The sequence below is a fragment of the Theropithecus gelada genome, chromosome 12 (genome assembly GCF_003255815.1).
Source record: "Theropithecus gelada isolate Dixy chromosome 12, Tgel_1.0, whole genome shotgun sequence".
NCBI classification, from domain to species: Eukaryota; Metazoa; Chordata; class Mammalia; order Primates; family Cercopithecidae; genus Theropithecus; species Theropithecus gelada.
The window spans coordinates 45,133,012-45,158,426 of NC_037680.1; the positions used below are offsets into that span (position 1 = coordinate 45,133,012).

The following is a 25,415-nucleotide window of genomic DNA, read 5'->3' on the forward strand; positions in this document are numbered from 1 at the left end:
ATTTTTAGTAGAGACGGGCAATTTCACCATGTTAACCAGGATGGTCTCGATCTCCTGACCTCGTGATCCACCTGCTTTGGCCTCCCAAACTGCTGAGATTACAGGCATGAGCCACCGCGCCCGGCCGCACCTTTGTTCTTGATCCCCATCTCTTCCTGTCTTCCAGGAGTAGACCTTGTTCTATTTGTTAGTCTCTCACTTATATGTGTTTTCCAGAGTGTCCTCTCTTTCCTGCCTCCTTCCTCAGAGACATTTTCCTCACACGTCCATTTCTGAGAAGCAACCTGCTATGGTAGGTAGATACCTGAGCTCTGGAGTCACACAGAACTGGATGCAGAGCTGGCTTAGCCCGTCCTCACTGTGTGACTAGGGAAAATGATGTGGCATTCCCGTGCCTCAGTTTCTATGTAAAATAAGAGTTTCAAAGTCACACTTGCTTTATGGGGTTGTTGTTAAGAATAAATGACAATATCAGACAGAAGAGCCTTTGGCACATGAGAATTAGGCAAATCAGAGGGTAAGTAGGAATTCACCAGGTAGTCAAGGTGGGATGGGGCCAGGAGCCAAATGAGGAGAAAACACAAGCATCACAGCCAGAAGGAAAAACAAAAAACAAAAAAACTGTGTGGCCAGAGGTCTGCACAGAGACAAGAAGCAGCTTCCAGGAAATTCTGCAGCTAGAATTCTGTATGTTTGTGAGGAGTCAGGAGTGGGTAGCTCAGGCAGCTGAAGAAAGAGGAGTTAGAATGTGGAGGATAAGGCTGAGGATGATGAGAGTTCCCCAAACCCCTCCTGACAATTTACATGCCATCCCAACCTGGTTGACCTGAGGGAGACTTTTTCCATCTTCTGTCTAAAGCACAAAATTGAGTCCCTGGTTACCCATTGTCAATTTAGGCCTCAAGACCTTTATAGTACATGGACGATGGCTTTTGAGTCCTGGGATGTTTCTGATTTTAGTAGAACACAATCTGCCCCCTACTGATCATTCTGGATGTTTTCAGCCCAAATTGGTTTGTTTGATATCATAAACGGTTACCATTATCTCTGTTCCGGGGATTATTGCAAAAAAAAAAAAAAGTTAATTCTGCTAACCCTTGTATTACTTAAGACTGTTAGATTGAGTATGTTTTAAATGTCTCAGAAGTGACCTTTCCCCATTAAAAGCTGTGCAAACTAGTGTGACTGAGCCAAGGGTAATTTAAACAGAACCCAGAAGGTGTAGTACAAGACCGTCGTCTCCAGGCACTTGTGATTTAGCAAGGCTCATAGTAATAGAGAGCTTCTGAGGATCTAAAGTTCAGTGAATAAAAAGACATGTATAATTAAGAAAACGATCTACATCATTTGAAAGCAGAGTGCATTTGGAGAGTGTGCTTTTGATCAGGAGAGGAAGGAAGGCGTGAAGGAGGACTCCAAGGCGTTCGAAATCAAGCTCCACGCTCTGGCCAGGCCCATCAGAAGCTAATCAACAGCACTATCTTACTGTTTTCTATTGTGCAAATAAAATTTTATTGTGTCCTTTTCCATGGTGATAAAATCAATTAAAGATTAAATATTAACTAAATAATTTACAGCAGACAAGATTATGAGTTCTTGATGTTGAAATGGGACCATAAATGTTGCATGGGAGAAAGATTGAGTAAACTCTGCTTATACAATGGTTATTTCATTTATATATGTTTCTAGAAGCCATAAAGTAACGGCACATCTAGCAGTAGAGAAAACAATACTGAATCCAAACAAGCATCTTACGTTTGAAAGCTTGTGAAGTCTCCTTGGTTTTCAAATTGTTTAAAAGCTGTGGTTATACTTGATCATGAGAATTTTTTTGGTTCTCTTTCTTTATAGTTTATCTGAATGTTGAGAGTAATATTTAATGGATTACATCAGGACAGCTATGAAAATTAAATCTCTTACACATTTTTTGGTCTGACAAAAATGTGGTGAAGTTAGCCATGAGCCTATGCGGTTACCACATCTTAGATAATATGACTTTTCCAATATGATGCTTTCCCGTATGTCCTTTGATGTGACTCTAAGGCAGGTCACAAAGCTTTTCTGTGAAGAGCCAGGTAATATTTTAATTTGGGGGGACATGTAATCTCTGTTGCAACTTCTCAACTCTGCCACTATAGCAAGACAACTGCCATAGGCAGTAAGTAAACAAATGGGCATGGCTGTGTTCCAATAAAACCTTATTTACAAACCCAAATCTGGCCATCTGGCCCTTTGCCTGTCTTTGCTGTAAAGTAGAATAACCTGTTGTGCATATTTGATGGACAGTGGGGATGTTAGATTTGAGAATGGCTAGTGGAGATATTTAAATCACATCAGTATACATTATAAAAACATTTTGATAGTAACCATAGTAAATTCAACATCTTTAAACCAATTAATTTCATGGCACTTGGTGTTTTTAAAATGAAGTCTGTGTGTTACAGTTATCCCCCTCAAGGACCTAAATGTGTATACATTTAGTCCAAAAGGAGAAAAATCTATAATCTATTGGGAAAAAAGTGTTGAAATAGATTCAACTCTAGATCTAATGTGAATGAAATTTTATTCACAAACTGAATTTTGGAGAAGGGAATAATTGATTCATTCCTGCCAGGACTCCTCCACTTTATAATGGAACAAACGTTTCCCAAATAAGTCACAGTTCTTCATTCCTTTCCACATTTTCCTGTAGATATTTACCTTAGGGTGCATAGGCTATACATAAGAAAAAAGTGAGTTCTAGTTGGAGTTTTGAAGAGCCTTATGTGAAATATCTTTCTTTAAATGGTCCATTTAACCAACTCTCTTATTTAGAGTGAGCCAGAATTCAAAGCCAGTCGAAACAGAACAACCAAATAAATTGTGGGAGATTGTACATACATTATGTGAACTCTTCACATCATGAATTGGTAAGAGAAGGTTATGATTCTCCTCAAATTATCTAATGGGGAGAGACCCAGAATCAACTGATTTCTATAAATCACCCCAAATATATTTTTATTATTTAGCCATTGTCTCAAAATCCTACACAATTTTTTAGTCTTTTATTTCTTTGTTTTGTTTTTTAACCAAATTATTAAAGCTTTAGAAGTTGTACTGCTATTTATTCTAGAACCCACCGTAAGACAGGACAAAGCAGCAAATTATTCTGATGTGAATTTCTGGTACTGTGTTTCATTTTTGCCTTAAGGACGTATTTTGTGATTTATTTGCACACATTAGTTTTAATATTAAGATTTGTTAGTATACTATTTGGGGGTTTTGGTATTCTTTAAGAGATTTTATATATATTCATCCTGATCATCAGGACTTTACCCATCTCCAAAGGCTGAAAAGCTGTTATATCTTTATATTCCCTTAATGGAAAAGCTGCTCATGATTATTCTTGATGTGTGTAAATTTTGTCTGAAATCCTCACCGTCTCCATCTGTTTATTCATTCTAAAATGGAGATGAAGGCTGAGTAGCTGCTCTCTTTAGCACGTTGCCAAGTTACATGCTTAAAGTCCACTTCTACCCCCAGCATTCTGAGTTTTATGCCAAGGCAGGAAAATCACGAGAGAGAAAGGAAAACTGTTTGCTATTATCCCTAAAAAGAAAAACATGTTACTCTGTAAAAAGTCATATAAATTTCTATGTGCCTTGGAGTTTCAAATAAGAGAACTATTTTTTGTTTGTTTGTTTGTTTGTTTTTTAATGAGGGGTTTCTATTATTACTGCAGTTGCCATAAAATGAAATCAGCTTTAAGCTATGCTGCTGTTCTTCTGTTTCCTAGAGAGTCTGAAAATCAGTTCATTGAGTAACCTGGTGCTATTACCTGACTTCTATTCATATTAGTTAGATTACAGATTTATTAATTTTATTAAATTCAGGAAAGCTCATATGCGTCATTTGCATCTGAGGGAGAAGAGCCTTTTTCTTGCACTTCAGAAGTATTTCATATTCTTCTTGTCTGTGCACATCTAAATCAGCCTTTAATTAAAATCTTGATCTTCTAAATTCCCTTTATAAAGAGGTTCACTAATATTTTTTTCTTAATCAGTTGCAAAAATTATTCCCAAAAGAGATTGCATAAAATTAATATATTATCCAGCCAATGAGAATTTAGGGAACAGTTCCTGTTTATAGTATGTGTATGTATTATTTTTAATGAAAAATGGGTGAATTTTGTTTTTGTAAAGGCATGTACATCAAGATGAATTTGTAGTGCCTCCTGAAAACAATATTATTTCAGAGATTCTCTACAGCTTGATCATTGTGAAGGGAGTTGCGTTATATAAACTTTCAGATCTGTGTCTCAATGAGAGGTAGATCCCTCTGGATGTTTGGTGCTAATATTTTACTGTACGTAAAATTCCCCTAGAGAACTGAATTAAAGATGCTGATTTTCATTCTAACAGTTGGGGATGGAGCCCAGGTAGCTGGAATTTTACCTGTACCCAGGAATTTCTGATGTGAAAGCTACACAGAACAGACTAGGAAAGTTTTCTAGGTTCCCTAAATGCTATTTGAAAATGTAATGAGGAAAAAACAGCATTATCTTACCAGCTTTTAATACTAAAATGGATGACTCTTCCTTGAATTCTTTTATTTCAGACTTCTAATTAAGTTTGAGTGATGACCATGTTTGATTTTTTTCCCCCTTGTCTCTGATAATTAACATAGGCAAAGCTACTGAAGTAAAGGTCAACATTAGGGTAAATATCAAGCAGGGAACATAGAAGGAGCCCTTGATAATGGCTGTGAAAATGTCAAGAAACAATATGGCCGAATAGCAGGAGGTTGAGGACACAAGTAAAGCACGTGTCCAGGCCAGTCTGTTTTGAATAAAGGCTTTGGCATCAGTCTTCAGTCTGAAGACCAGTAAGAAATCACAGTCTCTGTCCTTAATTGCAGTTATGAAAAATGCAGGAAAACATTTCAACCTAAAATGCTAATGTTCTTTCGGCCATGACTGTGTCTGTGTATGCACTAATCACTTTCAACAGTTGCAAATATAAGGATGGAAGTTTTCCACCCTGCATTGATAAAATCCAAATTGGCAATTTGTTTAAAATGGTTATTTGGACCAGATTCAGTGCCTGCTCAAAGAAATGTGTTGGGTCAGGAGGACGTGAGTAACACATAAAATAATGATTGCATGGCCTTTATTAAAGGTATTTTATTATGTATAATGCATTCTGAAGCAGAAATGTAAAAGATGGCAAATCCATTATTCATTCTTTTTTCATATTCATACAGATAGGACTGTAATGAAAATTGGTCTTCTGCCATGGGCATAACTGTGAATCCTTCAGTAATAGAACAAATGTTTTCTAGGACCAGGTGATTTATATGCAAAAAACATCTTTACAAAGCAAATTTTGTCTGAAAAACAAGGCTCTTATTTTTAAAGGAGCTGTGCTGTATTGGCAAGGCCATTGGGTTGTTTATTGACGATATATTAGATACATCTCAGGAAACTTCGTTATAAAATGGTACTAATCCTCCATAAGTGTTTTAATCAATTTATATTTATTCATTTTTAAATTAAATAGAGAAAAACCCTTGTTCTCTTTCAGTGAGCCAAGAGCAATCATTCAGAGCTGAACAATAGAAAATGTGGAAAGTATTGTTCTTTTTAGGTGTTCAGCTGGTTAAACTTTGAAATCTGTGTATTAAGCATAGCAAATATAAACTCATTGAATTTCTGAATTAAGCAGTGTGTGTTTTCATTTGATTATGTTTAGGAAACAGTTTAAAATATTAGTTGATAGGTAAGCTCTACTTTAATGGGTCCATTGTTTTGAAGTAGTTATTATCTGGTAGAATACTATACTCCACATGATGGAATCTAGTAAGTAACAGCTTGGAGAGAACAGATTTTATCTTTCAGTGGAAAATGTTATCAGTGCAATTTTTATTGTATGTCTAAGGCATTTTGGTATTGTCTAACTTTGATGATTTAAGAAGACCTTAGGTACTAACTGCAAAGACAGCAGAATTTCAGAAGTAGGTAAAACTGGTAAGTTGCACCTGTACATAATCACGTGTTAAACTCAGAGTATGGTCATCATTTCTCTTCTGCCTGAGCTGAGAACTAGATGTAAATGTGAGTCTAGATGAAGGAATATAGTGGTAGGTCAGCCACTGCATTCTCAATGCTCAGTTCTGTCGTGGGCAGTTAGAATTAACTGTTGGAAGACGCATGATTCTCCTGACAGTGGAATCTACCATCAATGTGTCATGCTGTTTGGAGACTAGGTTAATTGAAAATAAGAGAAATCGTTGCACTTCGTTTCTTAAATTATCTGACCTCATTTAGCAAACTAATATACTGTTTATCCTAGTAATAAATCAATATGTATGGTTGTCCATAAATGTTAGGCACTTTCCAGGGAAGAAAATAACCTCCGGACATGTTCACTAAACTGTAGACAGAATCATTTAGGCAATTAAAGTTGTTGAAGTTGACTTTTCAGACCCTAACCTGTAGTGACATCAGCAGCTACTCAGCTGCTAAATAAAGAGGGCGCATGTGTGGGCTCTCCCACACTCTCTCCCCGCCACATATACACAAATATGAAATTAGTAAAGACTTCAAATATTATTTAATCACCATAACTATGAAGCCTAGAATTATAGAATTGACAGCATAAAAATAACATGATCCAGTCTCTTAATTGTATAGATAGCCAGACTCAGTGGCTCACACCTGTAATCCTAGCACTTTGGGAGGCTGAGGCAGGTGGATCACTTGAGGTCAGGTGTTCGAGACCAGTCTGGCCAACATGGTGAAACCCATCTCTACTAAAAATACAAAAATTAGCTGGATGTGGTGGCGCACACCTGTAATCCCAGCTACTTGGGTGGCTGAGACATGAGAATGGCTTGAACCCAGGAGGCGGAGGTTGCAATAGCTGAGATTGCACCATTGTACTCCAGCCTGAGTGACAGAGCAAGACTCTGTCTCAAAAAAAAAAAAAAAAAAAATTATATAGATAGGCAATTACCCTACCAAAAATTACAAAATTGATGAGTTGGATTACAAATTGGCTCTTATGAAATAGGTGCTCCATAATTGTTCAAGACACCTACATTTTTCAGGAGTCTGGTCCTGTCGAAAAGACCCTGGTTTTAACTTTCTTGCACTTATGTTTAACTTAGAAGTTGCCTTAACCACAGAAAAATCAAACAATAATAACTGAACTGAATTGGAGAATATAAGTTAGAGACAGAGGCCTCTCTGAGTTGTGGAAAGGTGGATAGGTAAGTGAGGGTCCAGGATAGGTAAGTGGGGGTCCAGAAGAAAGTGGCTCTGTCACCCAGTGAATCAGGAACCAGGGCAGAAGCCATGAGAGCTAAAGGGTCACAGAGGAAAAGTACAAGGCTATTTAGAAAAAGAGAGAGCACTAGGGCCTCCTCCTTCCCCTTGGGTAGAAGATTAAGTGGAATTCACAAGGAACCGAGGAGTCTACCTAATCTAGTTGCTGTTGCCTTTGTAAACCAGATGTTTAGCTTGGCAGAACATCCACCAACCTTAGCACTGTCGCCCACGCTGATTCTCAGAACAAACGAGAATACTCACGAGGGAATGTTGTAGGAAGGAGTTTATGAAGACATCTGTAAGAATAAAAACCTAGTCCTGTTTTGTGATCATGACGAGCAGTATTAGAGAGTATTTATAAGTGCTTTGTACCTACTGCAATGTGATAGATAAAATTAAGTCCTTACAACCTCAGAAATAATTTTATTCTTGACCCTTAACCTCCCAATTTAGATCTGAATACAAATGATACGTAGAACAGTTACATATCAGGGATTAAATAGTAGAGTGATTACTTTCTATTCAACAAAGTTAAAATATCTTTTTAAAAGAGTGGTAATAGACAAAAAAAAAGCTACTAATTTTTAAAATCTATAATCTATAATGCTGCTCTGGCTTCTACACGTCTCTCCTTCTTACTTGACTCCAGCCACACTCACCTCCTCACTATTCCTTAAACACATCAGGATAGAAAGACCGTGATGGATAATGCCTTTGCCTTGGTTGTTTTTTCTGGCTTGAATATTTTCTCCCCATCTATCTATAAGACTAGCTTCCTCATCATCTTTAAGTCACCTTCTTAGAGAGACCTGCCCTGGCCTGGCCCCTCTGTATATTATTATAATGTATCTCCCCCAGCAACCAGGACTCCCCACCCTTCTTATCATGATTGCTTTTTTTCCCCCATAGCACAATTTTACCTTCTACTATAAGAGATCATTTACTTATATTTTTTGTCTGTTCTCCCTTACTAGAATATACAAGTTCCACAAGGGCAAAAGTATTTGTCTAGTTTTCTTACTTATTTTTCCTCAAAGCCTAGAACTGTCTAGAGCATAGTAAATGCTCAGTCACTATTTTTAATGAATAAATGACTATATGAATATTGACTTTTCAAGATAAAAATTTGGGTTTATTCCCCTAGATTTAACCTACATGCTGCGCTTTTTCATAATCGGGATCTGCTCATACGTCAGTTTTCAGATATGCTTTTCATTTTCACGCTGTCTCCCTTAGAGAGAAAGATTCAAGGCCGGGCGCGGTGGCTCAAGCCTGTAATCCCAGCACTTTGGGAGGCCGAGACGGGCGGATCACGAGGTCAGGAGATCGAGACTAGCCTGGCTAACATGGTGAAACCCCGTCTCTACTAAAAAAATACAAAAAACTAGCCGGGCGAGGTGGCGGGCGCCTGTAGTCCCAGCTACTGGGGAGGCTGAGGCAGGAGAATGGCGTAGACCTGGGAGGCGGAGCTTGCAGTGAGCTGAGATCCGGCCACTGCACTCCAGCCTGGGCGACAGAGCGAGACTCCGTCTCAAAAAAAAAAAAAAAAAAAAAAGAGAGAGAGAAAGATTCAAATAAATCTACCCTAGATGAATGGTCTATGGGGAATAGTCCTTTTCCGCCAGAGGCTTCAAATAGAGCAACATTAGGGTCAGTCTTGGCATTTAAGTCTCAAAGAAATTCAGACTTACTCTGAGAGAGATATATAGGTTAGATAAAAGTATGAGTAAAAGACTATATTTCTAAGCAACAAAAATTCCATTTCACAACAAACCATGTCCAGATAGTCAAGAGATAATATCAGAAAAAAAATCTTCACTGAGGCCAAGATGAGGTTCCCTTGAAGCTGACCAAAATAAGGATGGTCAATTTACTATTATTGCTGCAAGATATATTTTTTTCTAATGTCTATGGACAGATAATGATTAAAATTCAGGGCATCAATCCCCATGAGTATGCAGTATACCTAAGTAACAAGCATGCATAGGTACCCCCCTGAATCTAACATAAAACAATTTTTAAAAATTCGGGGCTTGTTTGTGTAGGTCCTATCAGAAAAGCCAACATGGTAGGATTCTTATTTTAGTATCCCAACAGGCATATTCTGGGAGAAGGATGCTAACACTGAGATGCACATTCCAACAAATCTGAGATAACAGAAAACCATCACCCCCATCTTAATCCATTTGAGCTGCTGTGGCAAAATACTGTAGATTGGGAGTCCTGTAAACAACAGAAATTGATTTCTTATACTTTCAGAGGCTGGGGAGTCCAAGATCAAGGCTCTAGCAGATCTGGTATCTGATGAGGGCCCATTTCCTGGTTCATGGATGGTGCCTTCTAACTGTGTCTTCATATGGTGAAAGGGACAAAGCAGCTCTCTGGGGTCCCTTTTACAAGGACACTAATCCTATTCATGAGGGTTCTGGTCTCATGCCCTAATTACCTCCCAAATGCCCCATCTCCTAACATTATCACCTTGGGCATTACGATTTTAACATGAATTTGATGGGCACACAAATATTTAGACCACAGCACCACCGTTACCCTTGCTATGTGGCTTATCAGCCCTTCTGTAGACAGTGGACCATCTGGGCTGGGAGCTATACGATGCCCTTTTCCTCTGACCTTAACCTGCTGTCCCTTCATAGATGCCACACTCTGTTCAAAGACACAACCAGTACCTTCTGAAGCCCCAACCATTTAGTAGTCAGAGAAGTGGTCCAGTTAAACCTGTACAGTTGCCCCAAAGATCTTCCTAAAGTTCAAATACACTGGGCGCGGTGGCTCACGCCTGTTATCCCAGCACTTTGGGAGGCCGAGGCGGGTGGATCACAGGGTTAGGAGATCGAGACCATCCTGGCTAACACAGTGAACCCTGTCTCTACTAAAAATACAAAAAAAAAATTTAACCGGGCGTGGTGGCAGGCGCCTGTAGTCCCAGCTACTCGGGAGGCTGAGGCAGGAGAATGGCGCGAACCTGGGAGGTGGAGCTTGCAGTGAGCTGAGATCACGCCACTGCACTCCAGCCTGGGCAACAGAGCAAACATAAAATAAAATAAAATAAAATAAAAAATTTTAAAAAGGTTCAAATGCAAATAGTACCCTTCTTTTCTTGAAATTCTGTAATGATTTCTCCCATAGCTTCAAATTATTTGGCTTGCTACAAAACATTCTTTATGATATGGTCTTTGTCCTGGCTTGATCGCATTCTTGGTAGTCACTGATTTCCTCCTATCTCCTGTGGCCCTAAATAAGTGCTTTGCCCCTTTTGCCATATGATGACACAGCTAGAAGTCACCATCTATGAACAAGGAAGTGGGCCCTCTCCAGATACCAAATCTGCCAGAGCCTTGATCTTGGGCTTCCACCGATCTCCTATGTGTCTCTCCCAACACGTGATGGACTCCCACAAGATAAGAGTTATACCTTATTCATACCTTATTCATCCTCAGTGCTAGGCTTGTGGAGGTTCTCAGTAAGTACTGGTTCAGTGGCTGAATGGCGAAATGGAAATGTGATGTTGCTAGACTCTAATATGGCTGTTTTTTCTTTCCTCAAGGACTTTGGCATTATGTTCCTGCACCACCTTGTATGTATTTTCTTGATTACCTTTTCATATGTCAACAATATGGCCCGAGTAGGAACGCTGGTCCTTTGTCTTCATGATTCGGCTGATGCTCTTCTGGAGGTAAAAGTTTTCTTTCATCTTTAAGAATACAAAATCCAGAATTTAGGAAGTCCCTAATCTCATTAGCTCTTCAATGTTATGCTAGATGGTGCTTGGGTACAATAGTAAATAACTGCCTTGAAACTGCAGTGTTTCTTTGTAGGTTAAACTGGTGAAAATGAGATTTTAAATTAGTATGTAAACTTTTATACAAAAAAAATTGTTAATAAAATGCTGAAAACCTTTACTAATCCATACTTAAGAAATGAATGATTTTACAAAGGAAAATCATTATTTGATTAGGTTTTGTTTGGTGTGTTGTAACTTTTACCCTGATTTATTGGGAAATTTTGTAAAACTCAGTTTGGGTAATGATGGAAGCTATACATCCCAGTAAAATTAAGTAGGGATCATCATTTTTATTGCCAATACACATTTTCCTAATGTTTTTACAGTGAAAAGTGCATACGAATTGCAAATTTTATGTAGAAACTATGTTTTCTATATATGAAAGTTAAAGAATATCTGTGGAAATATTGGTTATATATGAATTGGTTACTATTGTTTAGAATTCTTCAAGTGGTAAAATAAATTAAAATGTTCTAGCATATTTCAAAAGGTAAAATCCCAAGGAAGATTGTGATGTGATATTTACTTTTAACTGTGGCTCCTGTGAAGAGTCATACTCAATAATGTTAATCATTAAAATCTTTGCATTTTATATTAAGAAATTAATATAACTGGTCAGAATTACCTTATAAGAGTACAAAGCCTGTGTAGAAATGGTTCTTACAGTCTGATCTGAATTCTGATTTATTTTCCTTTAGGCCAACCATTTTGCTTTAACTGCTTTGTTTTGCCACCTTTGAAGCAATTACTGTACTGTGAATGTAGACTAGACATACCCTCAAATAATGACCTGTCATTGCAATATAAGCAGAATTCTTTGCTATAAAATTTGAATCTACTATAAAGGCAATTAAAGTTTGAGGTGTATACAGTACTTTGTTAAAAAAAAAAACTGGTCCTTTCATGTTATGAAATAGAAAAATAGACCTAATGGGCTAGATAAGTCAAATGATAATTTGTTGCTATGATTTTTAAGTGATTCAAGCTAACCTCTATTCAACATATTTTTAATAGGAGAAATATAATTACTATAAAGAAATATAATAAGTATAATCAATAATATAGATTGCTTATATTGCAGTCCCCTGGAAATGAGTTACCATTTGGTTAAATCCTAAGTTTGCTTGAATGTAGAAATTTATGCTGCAACCTAAGGCTGTACAATCAATCCTGTACAATTAGCCAACTGCATTGCCTGTGGAAATGGCTGGCATGATGCTTGGTAGTGCCATGGGGTAGATTCAGAAAATTTCTAATCAAGTTCCACTTGTATCCAGAAAAAAAAATTCAGAAATCTCAGTCATGTGGCTTAAAAACAAATGTTCTTCATCACCTAGATTCTCTTTAACATTATAAAAATAAATAACACTCAGAGTATTCAATTAATGAGATAAGTTACCTGTCAGCTCCTCAACATGTTATCTTATGGCCTAGACATTTCTGAAAAGTTTGTGTTTAAAGCTTATTTATTGAATACTGGTGAAAAAATATAAAAGAAAAATGTCATGATTTACCTAGCCAGAAGAAGGTAAAAGGTACCTTTTAACATAATTTATGGTGTTACCCCTGAAGTGTTCATGAAATTAAAAGCTTATAATCCTAACTTCCACCCAGTTAATAGATATTTCCCCTTAGGAATACATTCCTCTCATAACTTTGTGCTTTATTTAAATCTTTTAAATTATAGCTTCTGTGGATAATGTCAACAATCTTTTCAAATCTGACTCAGTTAATTTAAGTTTCCAAGAAGTAGAAAATAACGTTATAAATTCAGAAGACATCATCAATTTATAACCCTGTGTGTAGGTGCTGTGAATTCTATGTAAAAATGTAAAAAGAGATGATTAAGCAAAATTATGTTTTCAGTCTCACCTGTTTTTAGAATCATTTGTAAAAAAGTAGATGGTAGAGAAAGGGATGTGATTTCTTCCCTAATTTATAATATAAAAAGTCTTCACTTAAATCGCTCTCATAAATTATGAGAGTACTTTTCACAGACCCTTTGAGCATTGGTGGCTTTCATCTAAAAATGACCCATTCATGTAACTTTGAAAATTCTACCTAAATGGATTAGTTGAAATGACATGATCTTGACACTTTCTTCATTTCTAAGTTCATGAGAATAAGCCAGAAAAGCATCTCCCAGAGTATTCCTTGTGCCTGTTTAAAGAAAACCTGTAATTTTAAGGAGAAAGGAAGAAAAACACAGAAAGCTCCATATATTCTATATAAAGTTTGTGGCCTCAGTATTTGAGATTCATAAAAAGGTTTAAAGGATTATCCAGCACTTCTGTTTGAACTGTTATACCAAATTTCTGTTTTGGTATCTCTGGCTTGCTAATATCATCTATGATGTAAGAATTTCTTATTTTTCTCTCTGTTTTTCTGAAGTCAACTGTACAATTGAATTTTTCAGGTTGCTGAATATTTTATTAAATCTGTAACAGTCAGGAATTCTACTTACGGCTAATGCTGCCTCTCACTCAGCTTGTGGGTAATTTATAAATACTGATGCATGATATATGACATTTCAGTCACAGGCAATTTTATGCATCTGATAAAGTGTATCTTATAACAGACTCATGCATATTGAAAGAAACTTTATTATCAGTTTAACTACATTAATAGGTCACATTCCTTTCTTTCATAGGCTGCCAAAATGGCAAATTATGCCAAGTTTCAGAAAATGTGTGATCTCCTGTTTGTTATGTTTGCCGTGGTTTTTATCACCACACGACTGGGTATATTTCCTCTCTGGTGAGTATGCCAGTCTTCTTCCTGATAGAGCCACCCTTTCCAAATAAGCTTTCTGAACCATTTTCCTTTTGAATTTTGCCATAAGTATTTAGAGGTTTAAATATATTGGGGGAGGGGAATACCTCAAGAAACTGCTTGATTTCTTCTTCCAGAAGAGGGTGGCACTCTTTACTAATGATTTCCACAGAATAGTTGGAAAAGGATGTGGCTTGCATGGGTTCTGAAGTCACAGAAAGCCATCGGTCATAGAAGGCACTAGTCTGGAATATGACTCAGGAACCTCAGCCATGAAGGTTGGAATTAAGAAAGAAACTGTAGTGTTGCAAACAAGTATATAACAGGAATCTCCTGTACCACGGGTTCACAAAGGGTTGTCCCTGGATTAGTGGCAGCAGCATCACCTGAGAACCTGTTAGAAGTGCACATCCTTGACCCCACCCAAGACCCACTGAGTGAGCAACTCTGGAGATGAGTCCTGGCAATGTGTTTTAATAAGCCTTCCTGATGATTCTGCTGCATGTTAAAGTTTGAAAACCACTATCCTAGAGAATTTGCATTAGCTATATACCATTCTAACCAAATAGTCTTTGAATTCTATCCAAAGTCTCTTCCAGCTTTGTGTTACTTGGCAAATATGCCTTTCATGTGTCTTCCAACTTACTGAAGAAAAATGTTGACCAAGAGGGATTCCTTGTCCACCCCTGAAGAATTTCTTTAGATTGACCTCAGTTCCCCAAACACCAGTCTTCCTGTATGATTTTTCTACTCATTACTAAGCCTTCTAACTGTTAGATTGTCATGCCTGCTATTTCCCCACCTTGGTTAAGGTATATAAAAGAGTTTTGTCAAAGGTCTTAAGGAATTCAGGATTTACTCTGTTGAGTCACTCCCTGCACAGATAGAGGCAGAGTCAGGAAAAGAATGTGAAGTTGGATTTTAGAAAACCTTTGCTGACTCCTGGGTCTTCATTCTAAGTACTTGCCCCCATCTGTGTGATTAGCCATCTACAACAGTAAGCTCGCCAGTCTAGAATATCCATTCTTTGCGTTTTCCATATTGTTTAGGCGTGGACTTTAAAATTCCAATGAACTACCATTTTCTGTGTGTATTTAGTGAAAATTTACTGGGCATTTGCTGCGTTACTAGCACTGGGATGGTACTGGTAATGCTGATAATTCAGTCAGACATAGGGCTGCCCTTGGGGTACTTGCAGTTGAATTCCTACAGATCCTTTTAATATTCTGGTTTATAATTTGGGGTATGGGGTGGGGGAGGCCAGAGATTATAAATTTTTTTTCCAAACATTTACTGGACATAGGTAACATCGATGGATTATCAATATTTAAATAGTTTTGTTGCACTTACTGAGCAACTCTGTTGGCTAAATTATACATTATAGCAAATAGAGTATTTGTGTGAAATAGTGACTCACCTGTGGAGGGTAAAGTGTCATGGAGGTAGATTAGACTTTAGTTTTAAGAAGCATTTCACAGACCTATTTCTCCTTCAAAGACTGTGCTTTAGGTAGAAGAAACAAAATTATTTCCCCTGCCCTATATTCCTTTTTGTTTTCAACCCATTTCTTTGTATTCACCAACAATATCTTCCAGGTTCCTCTTGACTATATTTGAATTCATCAAGAGTCATCAGAATATTGGTAGTTGATGGGTTTAGTAACAGTTGGCTTATTGTCTGTTGTATAATCAATCCATGGTCCTCAAAGACAGCATACACCATGATTAGCCTTTTAAGAACCATGCACTGCTCCTCCAGACTTCTCTTCCAGTCACAATACATCCTTCTAGAACAACCCTGTCCAACAGAAATATAATGCAGGATTTATAGTAACACAATATTTTCTAGTAGCCATACTAAAAGTTTTTTTTTAAAGATGAAAGGTGATATTCACTTAAATAACATATTTAACTCAGTATATTCAAAATAGTATTTTTTTTTAAGACAGAGTCTTAAAAAAACCTGCCGTGTCGCCTAGATTGGAGTGCAGTGGCACAATCTCGGCTCACTGCAATCTCTGCCTCCCAGGTTCAGGTGATTCTTCAGCCTCAAGTAGCTGAGACTATAGCACATGCCACCACGCCTGGTGTAATTTTTTTTTTTTTTTTTTTTTTTTAGAGAAACAGGGTTTCACCATGTTGGCCAGGCTGGTCTCAAACTCCTGACCTCAAGTGATCCACCCGCCTTGGCCTCCCAAAGTGCTGGGATTACAGGCATGAGCCACCATACCCGGCCCAAAATACTATTTAACATTATCAACACATTAATATTAAAATGTTTTGAGTATCTACATTCTTTTAATTTATATTAAATCTTTGAAATTCAGTGTATATTTCACATTACCACACATCTAGATTTAGTTTAACTGCATTTCAAGTGCTCAGGAGCCACATGTGGCTCGCTTATTGGACAGTGCAGTTCCAGAAAAGAACACCTATCACAGTCTTTTACAGTGACCAGATTCTACACATTTTCTGGGGTCTGAGTATCTTGGTTGACATTCTTAAGTTTGCTGTTTGCTACATCTGTACGAGTCAGGAGAGTATACTGGTTAGCTGGGACGTTTGGACCGGTGTGCGTGGGTTCAAATCCTGCCTCCACTGCTTAACACCTTTGTGCTGAAGTTTCCTCATCTCTTAAATAAAAATGATGATGATGCCCAATCACAGCATTGTTGTAAATATTAAGTGATTTTATGTCTCTATAGAGCTAAGAAACATGTCAGGTTCATAGTAATTGTTATGTAAGTATTGGCTTGTTAAGTGAGATTATTTATTTAACATGAAAAGAGAGACCTCTTAGGAAATGAATAAGAAAAAAAGAACAATAACTCAATAGAAGTATTTGGAGTGGCTCTGAACTGGCACAGTTCAGAAAAATATAAATGACAAAATTATAGAAAGATTTAACCTCACCATAAGTAAAGAAAGCAAATTGTAGCTTCTGGAAATACAGTCATGTACCATATAGCTACGCTTCGTGGCCAATGATGGACCGCACATATGACAGTGATCCTACAAGATTATAATGGACCTAAGAAGTTCCTATGACAGCATCATAGCACAGTGCATTCATTACTGATGTATTTGTGTTGATGCTGCTGTCAACAAACCTATTGCACTGCCAGTCACTCCTCATTCTTCCCTCCTATAATCCCCTGGCAATCACTAACCTGCTTTCTGTCTCTGTGAACTTACATTTTGTGGTCATTTTATATAAATGGTTTCATGCAATATGTGATCTTTTGTAACTGAGTTCTTTCTGTTTCCGGATGTTTTCACGGTTTATCCATGTTGTAGCATGTATCAGTACTTCATTGTTTCTTATTGGTGAATAATACTTTATTGTATGGATGTACCACATTTTATTTATCTGTTTATCAGGTGACAGACTTCAGGATTGTTTCCACTGTTTGGCTATTGTTAATAATGCTGCTATTAATGTTTGCATACAAGATGTTGTGTGAACACACATTTTCAATTTTCTTAGGCATATGCTTAGGAATGGAATTGCTGGATTACATTGTAACTCTAACTTTTTGAAGAACAACCAAATGTTCTTTTTCTTTAGAGCTAGAACAAAAGTTTAAAAAAACAAAAAAACAAAAAAACAAAAAAAAAAAACAGGGTCTCACTCTGTTGGCCTGGCTGGGCTACAATGGTGCCATCATAGCTCATTGAAGCCTTGAACTCCTAGGCTCAAGTGATTCTCCTGCCTCAGCTTCTCGAGTGTCTAGGACTACAGGTACGTGCCACAATACCTAGCTGATTTATTTATTTGTAGAGACAGGGTCTCACTACATTGCCTAGGCTAGACTTGAACTCCTGGCCTCAAGCGATCCTCCAGCCTAGGCTTCCCAAAGTGCTGGTATTACAGGTATGAGCCACTGCACCCCACCCACCAAACTCTTTTACAAAGTTGCAGCATCATTTGACATCTGACCAACAATGTATGAAAGTTCTACTTTCTCCATTTCCTTGCCAACACCTACTATTTTTTGTATTGTATTCATTTTAGTGAGTATTAAATGGTATCTTATTGTAGTTTTAATTTGCATTTCAAATTATTTACCCGTTTGTAATTTGGTTATTTGTCTTTTTATTGTTGTCAAAGTTTATGTATGATTATATATCTGAATGATGAATATAATAATGTATCTGATATATAAAGGACTTACCCAATATATAATTTGCAAATGCTTTTTCCCTTACTGAGGGTTGCATTTCACTTCCTTGATGATGTCCTTTGAAGCACAAAAGCTTTTAGATTTGATAAAGTTTGTCTATTTTTTCTTTTGTCACCTGTGTTTTTGACGTCATAAGAAACCATTGTCAAATCCAAGGTCATGAAGATTTACTCCTATTTTTTTTTCCTAGGAGTTTTCTAGTTTTAACTCTTCCATTTAGGTCTATGCTCTGTTTTGGGGTGATTTTTGTGTATGGTGGAAGGTAGGTATCCAAGTTCATTCTTGTGTGTGTGGGTATTCAGTCATCCCCACACCATTTCTCGATTGGCTATTGATTTTATTATGATCATCTTCAGCACATAACTCTAACGAAGCGAACTTGTGTTTGTCACATTCCTCATTTACTGCCCTTTACTGGCTTTAATTCATTTCCACTTCTTAGCATCACACTATATTTTATCTGTGGCCTGCTTCCTAGGTTGACTCATTCGTCCTGCCTGGGAACTCTTCATCCTGTCTAATAAGCCAAGAGGTGAGACACATTTGCACAGCCCTTTCCTCTTCTCTCCAAGCTGGGACGCTATCCAAGGGAGTGTTGATTATTTCTGTCCAGAGGACATCTGGGATGCAACCCTCCCACACACAGGCCACCAAAACTGATCTCTCCACTGTTCCTTCCTGATGATATCACTGTCCTCTGTGGTCTCCCTGTGTAGATGGTTCCAGCCAATGCTGGCCTTGCTGTTCCTAGGACATGACTTACCCCAGAAAGTGCAATTTTTATATCCACTCTGTGCTGCTGTTGGCCCTGCTAACCTGTTTAATGACCCTATTTTGGAGGGGAGGATAAAGAAAGTGGCAACTCCTCCTCTAGCCCATCACTACACTGCCCACAGCCTCACCACAGAATTCCTTGCTTTGCTTTTTCTTGTTCACAGTCTTTCCTGGATTGTGAGATAAGTAGAATATGATGTGGGAAGAGGACTTTGTTGTCAAATAATTCAGCTACCACATGAATAATTCCAGTGGAAGGAAACTCTGCACCTCTAAAGAGAGTCCCTTCCAGTTGCACAGTGGCCATTATTAGAGAGTTCTGCCCCAGGCTGTCACAGTTTACCTCCCAATACTTTCTGCGTTTTTGTCCTAGTTCTGACCCTGGAACTATATACAGTGTCTAATTCCTGTTCTATACCTCAGCCCAGCAAATATTCGGGGGAAAAAAAAATTCTTACTCCCCCATTTCCTGTTATCTTCATCAAGATAAACATTGTAAATTCCTTCAGTCACCTTTTTCTCTGGCTTTCATGCTGGTCTTTTCTGATTCTGAATTTTATTGTATCAAATCATCTGGGAACATTACATCAGTTCTTCAAAATGTAGTTTTCTCTACTATTTGTCTTAATAATACCTTGTTATTTTGAATCAGTATTTGTATGATTATATCATATAATGACTGTGAAATAATCTTGCTAATACTGTTATGGGTTTCCTCCAGGTACGTGTGATGATAATCTTTGTAGAAGCATCATCTTCTCACATTTTGCTAACATATGAAACTCTGAAATTGTAACTTCATAATATGACCATCCTGGAAGCCAAGATAATGTGTCTTTATTTCCTGTTCTCAGTAACAACATTCTTCTTCCATAATTACATAGTTTTTTGCTAAAACCTGAGCAAACATATGAATAGGTTTACTATATCAAGAGTTTTACTGCTTTACCAGTTTTATCAAATAATCAAATATTTAGTGGGTCGCTGAGAATTTATCTGGTAGGAATTCTTTCTTAACACATCCTTAGATAATTTGATTGTTCTTTTATTAAATGACATCTGTGGAATCAGGTAGTTTCACTGTTGATATAATTAACAGCAGACTTTCTTATCAGTATCTCCTTCAGATACATACTTATTTTTCCCAGATGGTGCTGTATATAGTCAAGATCAAATTTTAGCCAAGTCTTTATTTATCATATACTTCTAAAGATTTGGGTTTGTAGTCAGTATTTAAAAGCTTCAATAATACATATTGGATACTTGTTGCACTACTATTACCAAACAAGCAATCACTGGTGCCCCACCGACTTGCCATCACTCAAAGTGTTAAAAGTTTAAATATTTTCTCTTGTATTTAAATTTCTGGAAAGTCGTGTCTAGTTAGCTCTCCTCAACTCAAAAATCTATGCGTTTTAGCCTTTACTTTGTAGTCACACAGTCAATGATCTGATCCTTTTTGAGAGTAAATCTACGCATCATTGTAAGCTGTTAAAATTTTCATTGATCTGCAACTCTCTCTTATAGTCCACTTATATGTAATCTCTACGTTCCTAACAATTTCCCATAAAAGCTGTGGTTTTAATATGGCATAGATTGTACTCAAACTCATTAACATCCATCAACAGTGCCTTACAGTGCCCACTCAGTAAGTATTTGTTGAGTTAATTAGGTACTCTTTAATTATAAACGGTCTCATGTCCATTTTCTTAGTTGATTTCCTTAAATCTTTGTTAAGTAAGATAGGTGCGATTTCTCCCTTAATACACAGAGAAAGCAGATTCATCTAGTCAATGATTCACTGGGCTCTCTGGACTCTGGTCTCCTAATATCAGTTCAATTCAGCAAGTACTTACTATGTTCCATTTGTTCTTTCTACAATGCAATATTCTCTTCTTTAAGGCCATAAAGCATTTGATAAGATACATATTTGGTGGTAGTTCAATAAAAAAAAAAAAGAGTCATTTAAAAATGATTGCCTCTGTCATTCTGCCCCAGTCAAGATAACATACTGCAAACATCATCATCTATCAGCGATACATTAGAATCTGGTAAAGAAAGGAGCAAATTCACAAAGATGCTGAAAGAGAAGTGGCATGGTACAGTGGCTAGAAAGGCTGCTTGTTTTGAGTCAGATTTCTCCTCCCACACTGTCTGAAGACCAGGTGTGTGATTTCTCTGCACCTGTGTCCTCATTGGTAAAATAATGGTAAATAATCTACCTACCCTATGTCCTCATCGGTAAAATAATGGTGAATAGTCTACCTACCTTACCAGAAATATTAAGGATCAAGTGTAATAGTATTTTACGAACTATAAAATACTTCATAAATATTAGGCATTTTTCAAAATATGCTGTTACTGTTAAATACATAAATTCCCATTATAGCCAAGTGGTCAGAAGTTTTTATTACATTTTATAGCTTCCCACTAGTCTGTATTAAGGAATCATGACCATAGATACATCTGAAATAAAATTCTAAAATGGTCTATCCAATTATGAGACTTAAACTGTCTCCCTTTAGTGGCTTCTGTTCTCAGTAGTCAGTGAGCATGTAATATTGAAACTGTACTAGCTTACCGTATTCTCACAAATCCCAAGTGAATGGGCATACCACTATCTCCAGAACCTCTTTCCGTGGCCAGATAATGATTTTCCACATCTCCAGTCATGTCCCATGAAGTGCCAGGGCCTTGGCTACAGGAGGGTTAGAGTCAAATATGTACCTTTACTGGTCAGCTACTGTTCGGACAGGAGCATCTGCCTTCTCAGAATGTTGCTTTCTGTTGATCGCTTCACTGAAAAGTAGGGGAATTATCTGTGACTTTGTTCTCTCTGAAGATTTCTACAATTTAAAAAAAAAAAAAAAAAAAAAAATTGACCAGGCGCGGTGACTCACGCCTATAATCCCAGGACTTTGGGAGGCCAAGGTGGGCGGATCACGAGGTCAGGAGTTCGAGACCAGCCTGACCAACATGGTGAAACCCCATCTCTACTAAAAATACAAAAATTAGCCTGGTGTGATTAGCCGGGTGTGGTGGCATGCGCCTTATAATCCCAGCTACTCAGGAGGCTGAGGCAGGAGAATCACTTGAACCCGGGAGGTGGAGGTTGCAGTGAGCCGAGATCATGCCATTGCACTCCAGCCTGGCAACAGAGTGAGACTGTGTCTCAAAAAAAAAAAAAAAAACAAAAAACCAAAACAAAAAAGTTACAGAGGAGACTCAATCATCCTTTTACCATTTTCCATGATAAGATTTGAAATTCATATAGACACGCAGGAGAAGTTTTTTTTTATCTGATTTATTTTTCAAGATGTATTTTACCAAAGTGGCATGGCTTATATGCTTTTCTGAATTGTTGATAAGGAACAGATTAGTCGCAGACTTCACACATTTGAAAAACCTGACTTTTTTTCATGCAATCCCTCAACAAATTTGCTCTGAAATTTGCCTTGGTGCTGGTCTATGTTAAATATATTAGAAAGATTTGAAGGATGAAACCTGGTATCTTTTGGACATAAGGTATTTTGGTGTGTTTTTCGTAATTCTTACATCTATCAGCATTGGTTAACACCTTTACAGGATGTGGAAGAGTTAGATGGAAATAATGTGTGTTGAGATGTCTCTTTCAGATGAACATAAAAATTTTAATGTAATTTTAGGATTGAAGGTCTGGACCAGAGGTCAACAAAGTATGGCCTGTGGGACAAAGCAGCCCACCTCCTGTTTGTATTAGTAAAGTTTTATTGGAACACAACCTTGCCATCTATTAATATTGTCTTTGGCTGCTTTCTGCTACAGTGGCATGGCTGAGTAGTTGTGACAGGGTTATGCCGCATAAAGCCTAAAGCATTTGCTCTCTGGTCCTTTGCAGAAGAGACTTGCCAACTTTCTGGCTAGGCCATTAAAAATTAGTCTCATGAGTAATAATAAGGCAGTGGGTGGAGTGAAGTACTAAATGCATTCAGCCTTGGAATAGTCTTTAAAACTGTTGTCCACTTTAGGCAAAAAAAAAAAAAAAAAAACATGCAATTACTCTTTTTTTTCTTTTTTTTTGAGATGGAGTCTTGCTCTGTCACCCAGGCTGGAGTGCAATGGCGCAATCTCGGCTCACTGCAACCTCTGCCTCCTGAGTTCAAGTGATTCTCCTGCCTCAGCCTCTCGAGTAGCTGGGATTACAGGCACCCGCCACCACACCCACCTAATTTTTGTATTTTTAGTAGAGATGGGATTTCACCAGGTTGACCAGGCTGGTCTTGAACTCCTGACCTCAGGCAATTACTCCTAATATTGGGAAGGGAGAACAGAATATGCTCTTGATTAAGTAGGCTTTTTCCTTTTGTGACTTGAATCAACAAAAAAATGCATTGTCACCGGCCGGGCGTGGTGGCTCACGTCTGTAATCCCAGCACTTTGGGAGGCTGAGGAGGGCAGATTACCTGAGGTCAGGAGTTCGAGACTGGCCTGGCCAACATGGTGAAACCCCATCTCTACTAAAATTACAAAAATAAGCTGGGTGTGGTGGCACATGCCTATAATCCCAGCTACTCTAAAGGCTGAGGCAGGATAATTGCCAGAACCCGGGAGGCAGAGGTTGCAATGAGCCAAGATCGTGCCACTGCATTCCAGCCTGGCCAACAGAGCAAGACTCTGTCTCAAAAAAAAAAAAAAAAAAAAAAAAAAGGTGCATTGTCCTAGTAACGCTTTCTGTAGAGAATTAATGTATTAAGTGTTCCTTCCCTCCTTCCCAATCCCTGCAGCGAAGCCTTTACTGGGGGAAGAGAAAAAAATAAAAAGATTGTTTGCTCAAGGTATTATAAGATGTGTTTATCATCTAGGGAGAAAATTCAGTATGACCATTTGCTCTGTTTTAAAAATATCTGAGTGTTGTAATAAAGTCTTATGCTAGGACCAGAGATTTGAAAATTGTGTATTTGACCAGGCATCTCACTTACTTGAGAGAACTGATACTTTATGGAAAATCCTAGAGCAGGTGAAGAACCATTGTCAACTATGTTTCTATTTGCTTAGGCTGTTACATAGCACAGTTATGTACCGGGCTAGTGCTCTCCATCCTCACTTCCCATCACCTCCCTGACTTTAGTCTTGGGTCTCTCCTGCCAACTTTCCACTCCCATCCATGCTGAGCTCCTTCTCAACTGTCCTAACCTCAGCCTTGGACTGCCGTGTGCCTGCCCTTTGCCTTCTTGCCTGTGTGGTGGACCAGTACCATAACCATCCCAGAAACCTTCCCTGCACAATCCCAGAGCGCAGGGCTCTGTGGTGCTGTCAGAGCAGGCCACCCTGGCCGTGTCCTTGCATTGGCAGAACCTCTTCCATGCCTCTGGTGGCAGTGTTGCCAAGGAGACGGAACCACAGGATCATTGGCATCCCTAGAATCCTTCTGTTCCTTGTGAGGCTGTGTCTTATCGTGTATTATCATTTAACTTTTCATGTCTTTGTGTCTTGTTTCCCAGACAAGAGAGCAAACACTTCACAAATTCCTCATAGACAAAGAATCATTTCTTCTTTATCGATCTGTTTATCGCACGTTACTGTGAGCCTGCTGTGCATCAGGCACAGTGTGGGTGTTGGGGATGTAGATATAGATTAGGTTATGTGCCCAGGAACAGCTAGCACTAAAAAACCATCAATAAATATTTGTTTAATGGAGAATGAAATTTTAGAGTTTCACCTGCAGTTTGGCACAATCACGACTGAGATGTTGCAGCCCACGTGCATCTTTCCTTATGATGCAAAGAAGATAAAGACAACAGTAACTTAGTAGCTTTCAAAAGCAGGAGGATCCCAGCCACTGAATTGTTTTGATCAGATAGAAACAGATCAGATGGAGACAGTACTGCTTTTAATAAGTTTAGTAAGTCCTGCCTTTATCCACAACTGGTCATAAAACGGAAATGCTCAGTTGATAAAGTGGATTGTCAATGAATTGGAAATACATTTGTCAAATGTATTTGAAGAAAATCACCAAACAAGTAGGTCTACTAAAATGCAAACTCCGACTAGCTGTGACCAGCAGCCAGGTCTGAGGTTTTGATGATGGTGTGTTGTATGTTGGCTCCTGAGTGAAGCAAAGAGAGAGGGCAGCGTGGGAAGGGAAGGACAAGGGAGATGTAGCAGGGGGTGGGAGATTATCTTGCCCCTTCCATGCAGTCATCCGAGGAAGAATTCTGGCATCACGATTTTAAATTCTGTATGAGGGACCTGGTGAGTCGTCCCCAGCCACCCTTGGGGATTTCTCATCAGGCTTGTTGTCAATTAGGTGCCCAACCTCAAATTCGTAACAAATTCCATGTCTCTCAGGGCAAGTTGCAGCCACCAAATATAACTATCTTAAGTCCTTTTTTGAATGGACAACATGTAAACCCACATATAATTTTCACAAACAGTTGTGTCTTAGACTACTTTGTATTCTACATAGAGGCCATGCATTAAAGAGACGTGTTGCAAAATAAATATTTAGTTTGATTTGTTTGGCAACTAATACATTGTGTTGCGATCTATGAGTTATTCCAAAGTTATGAAGAAATGTAGAATCCAGGACTCATGAAAAT

At 38.0% G+C, this 25,415-nt stretch overlaps 1 protein-coding gene across 2 annotated transcripts in view; it reads left to right on the forward strand.

The window, feature by feature from the left end:
- CERS6 (ceramide synthase 6) overlaps positions 1 to 25,415 on the forward strand; it is a 317,382-nt gene that overhangs the window by 248,518 nt on the left and 43,449 nt on the right. For both annotated transcript variants that reach the window (XM_025404126.1, XM_025404127.1), the window contains exons 7-8: positions 10,869 to 10,997; positions 13,756 to 13,862. In XM_025404126.1, coding sequence (XP_025259911.1) covers positions 10,869 to 10,997; positions 13,756 to 13,862 — 236 coding nt within the window. The remainder of the gene's footprint in view (positions 1 to 10,868; positions 10,998 to 13,755; positions 13,863 to 25,415) is intronic.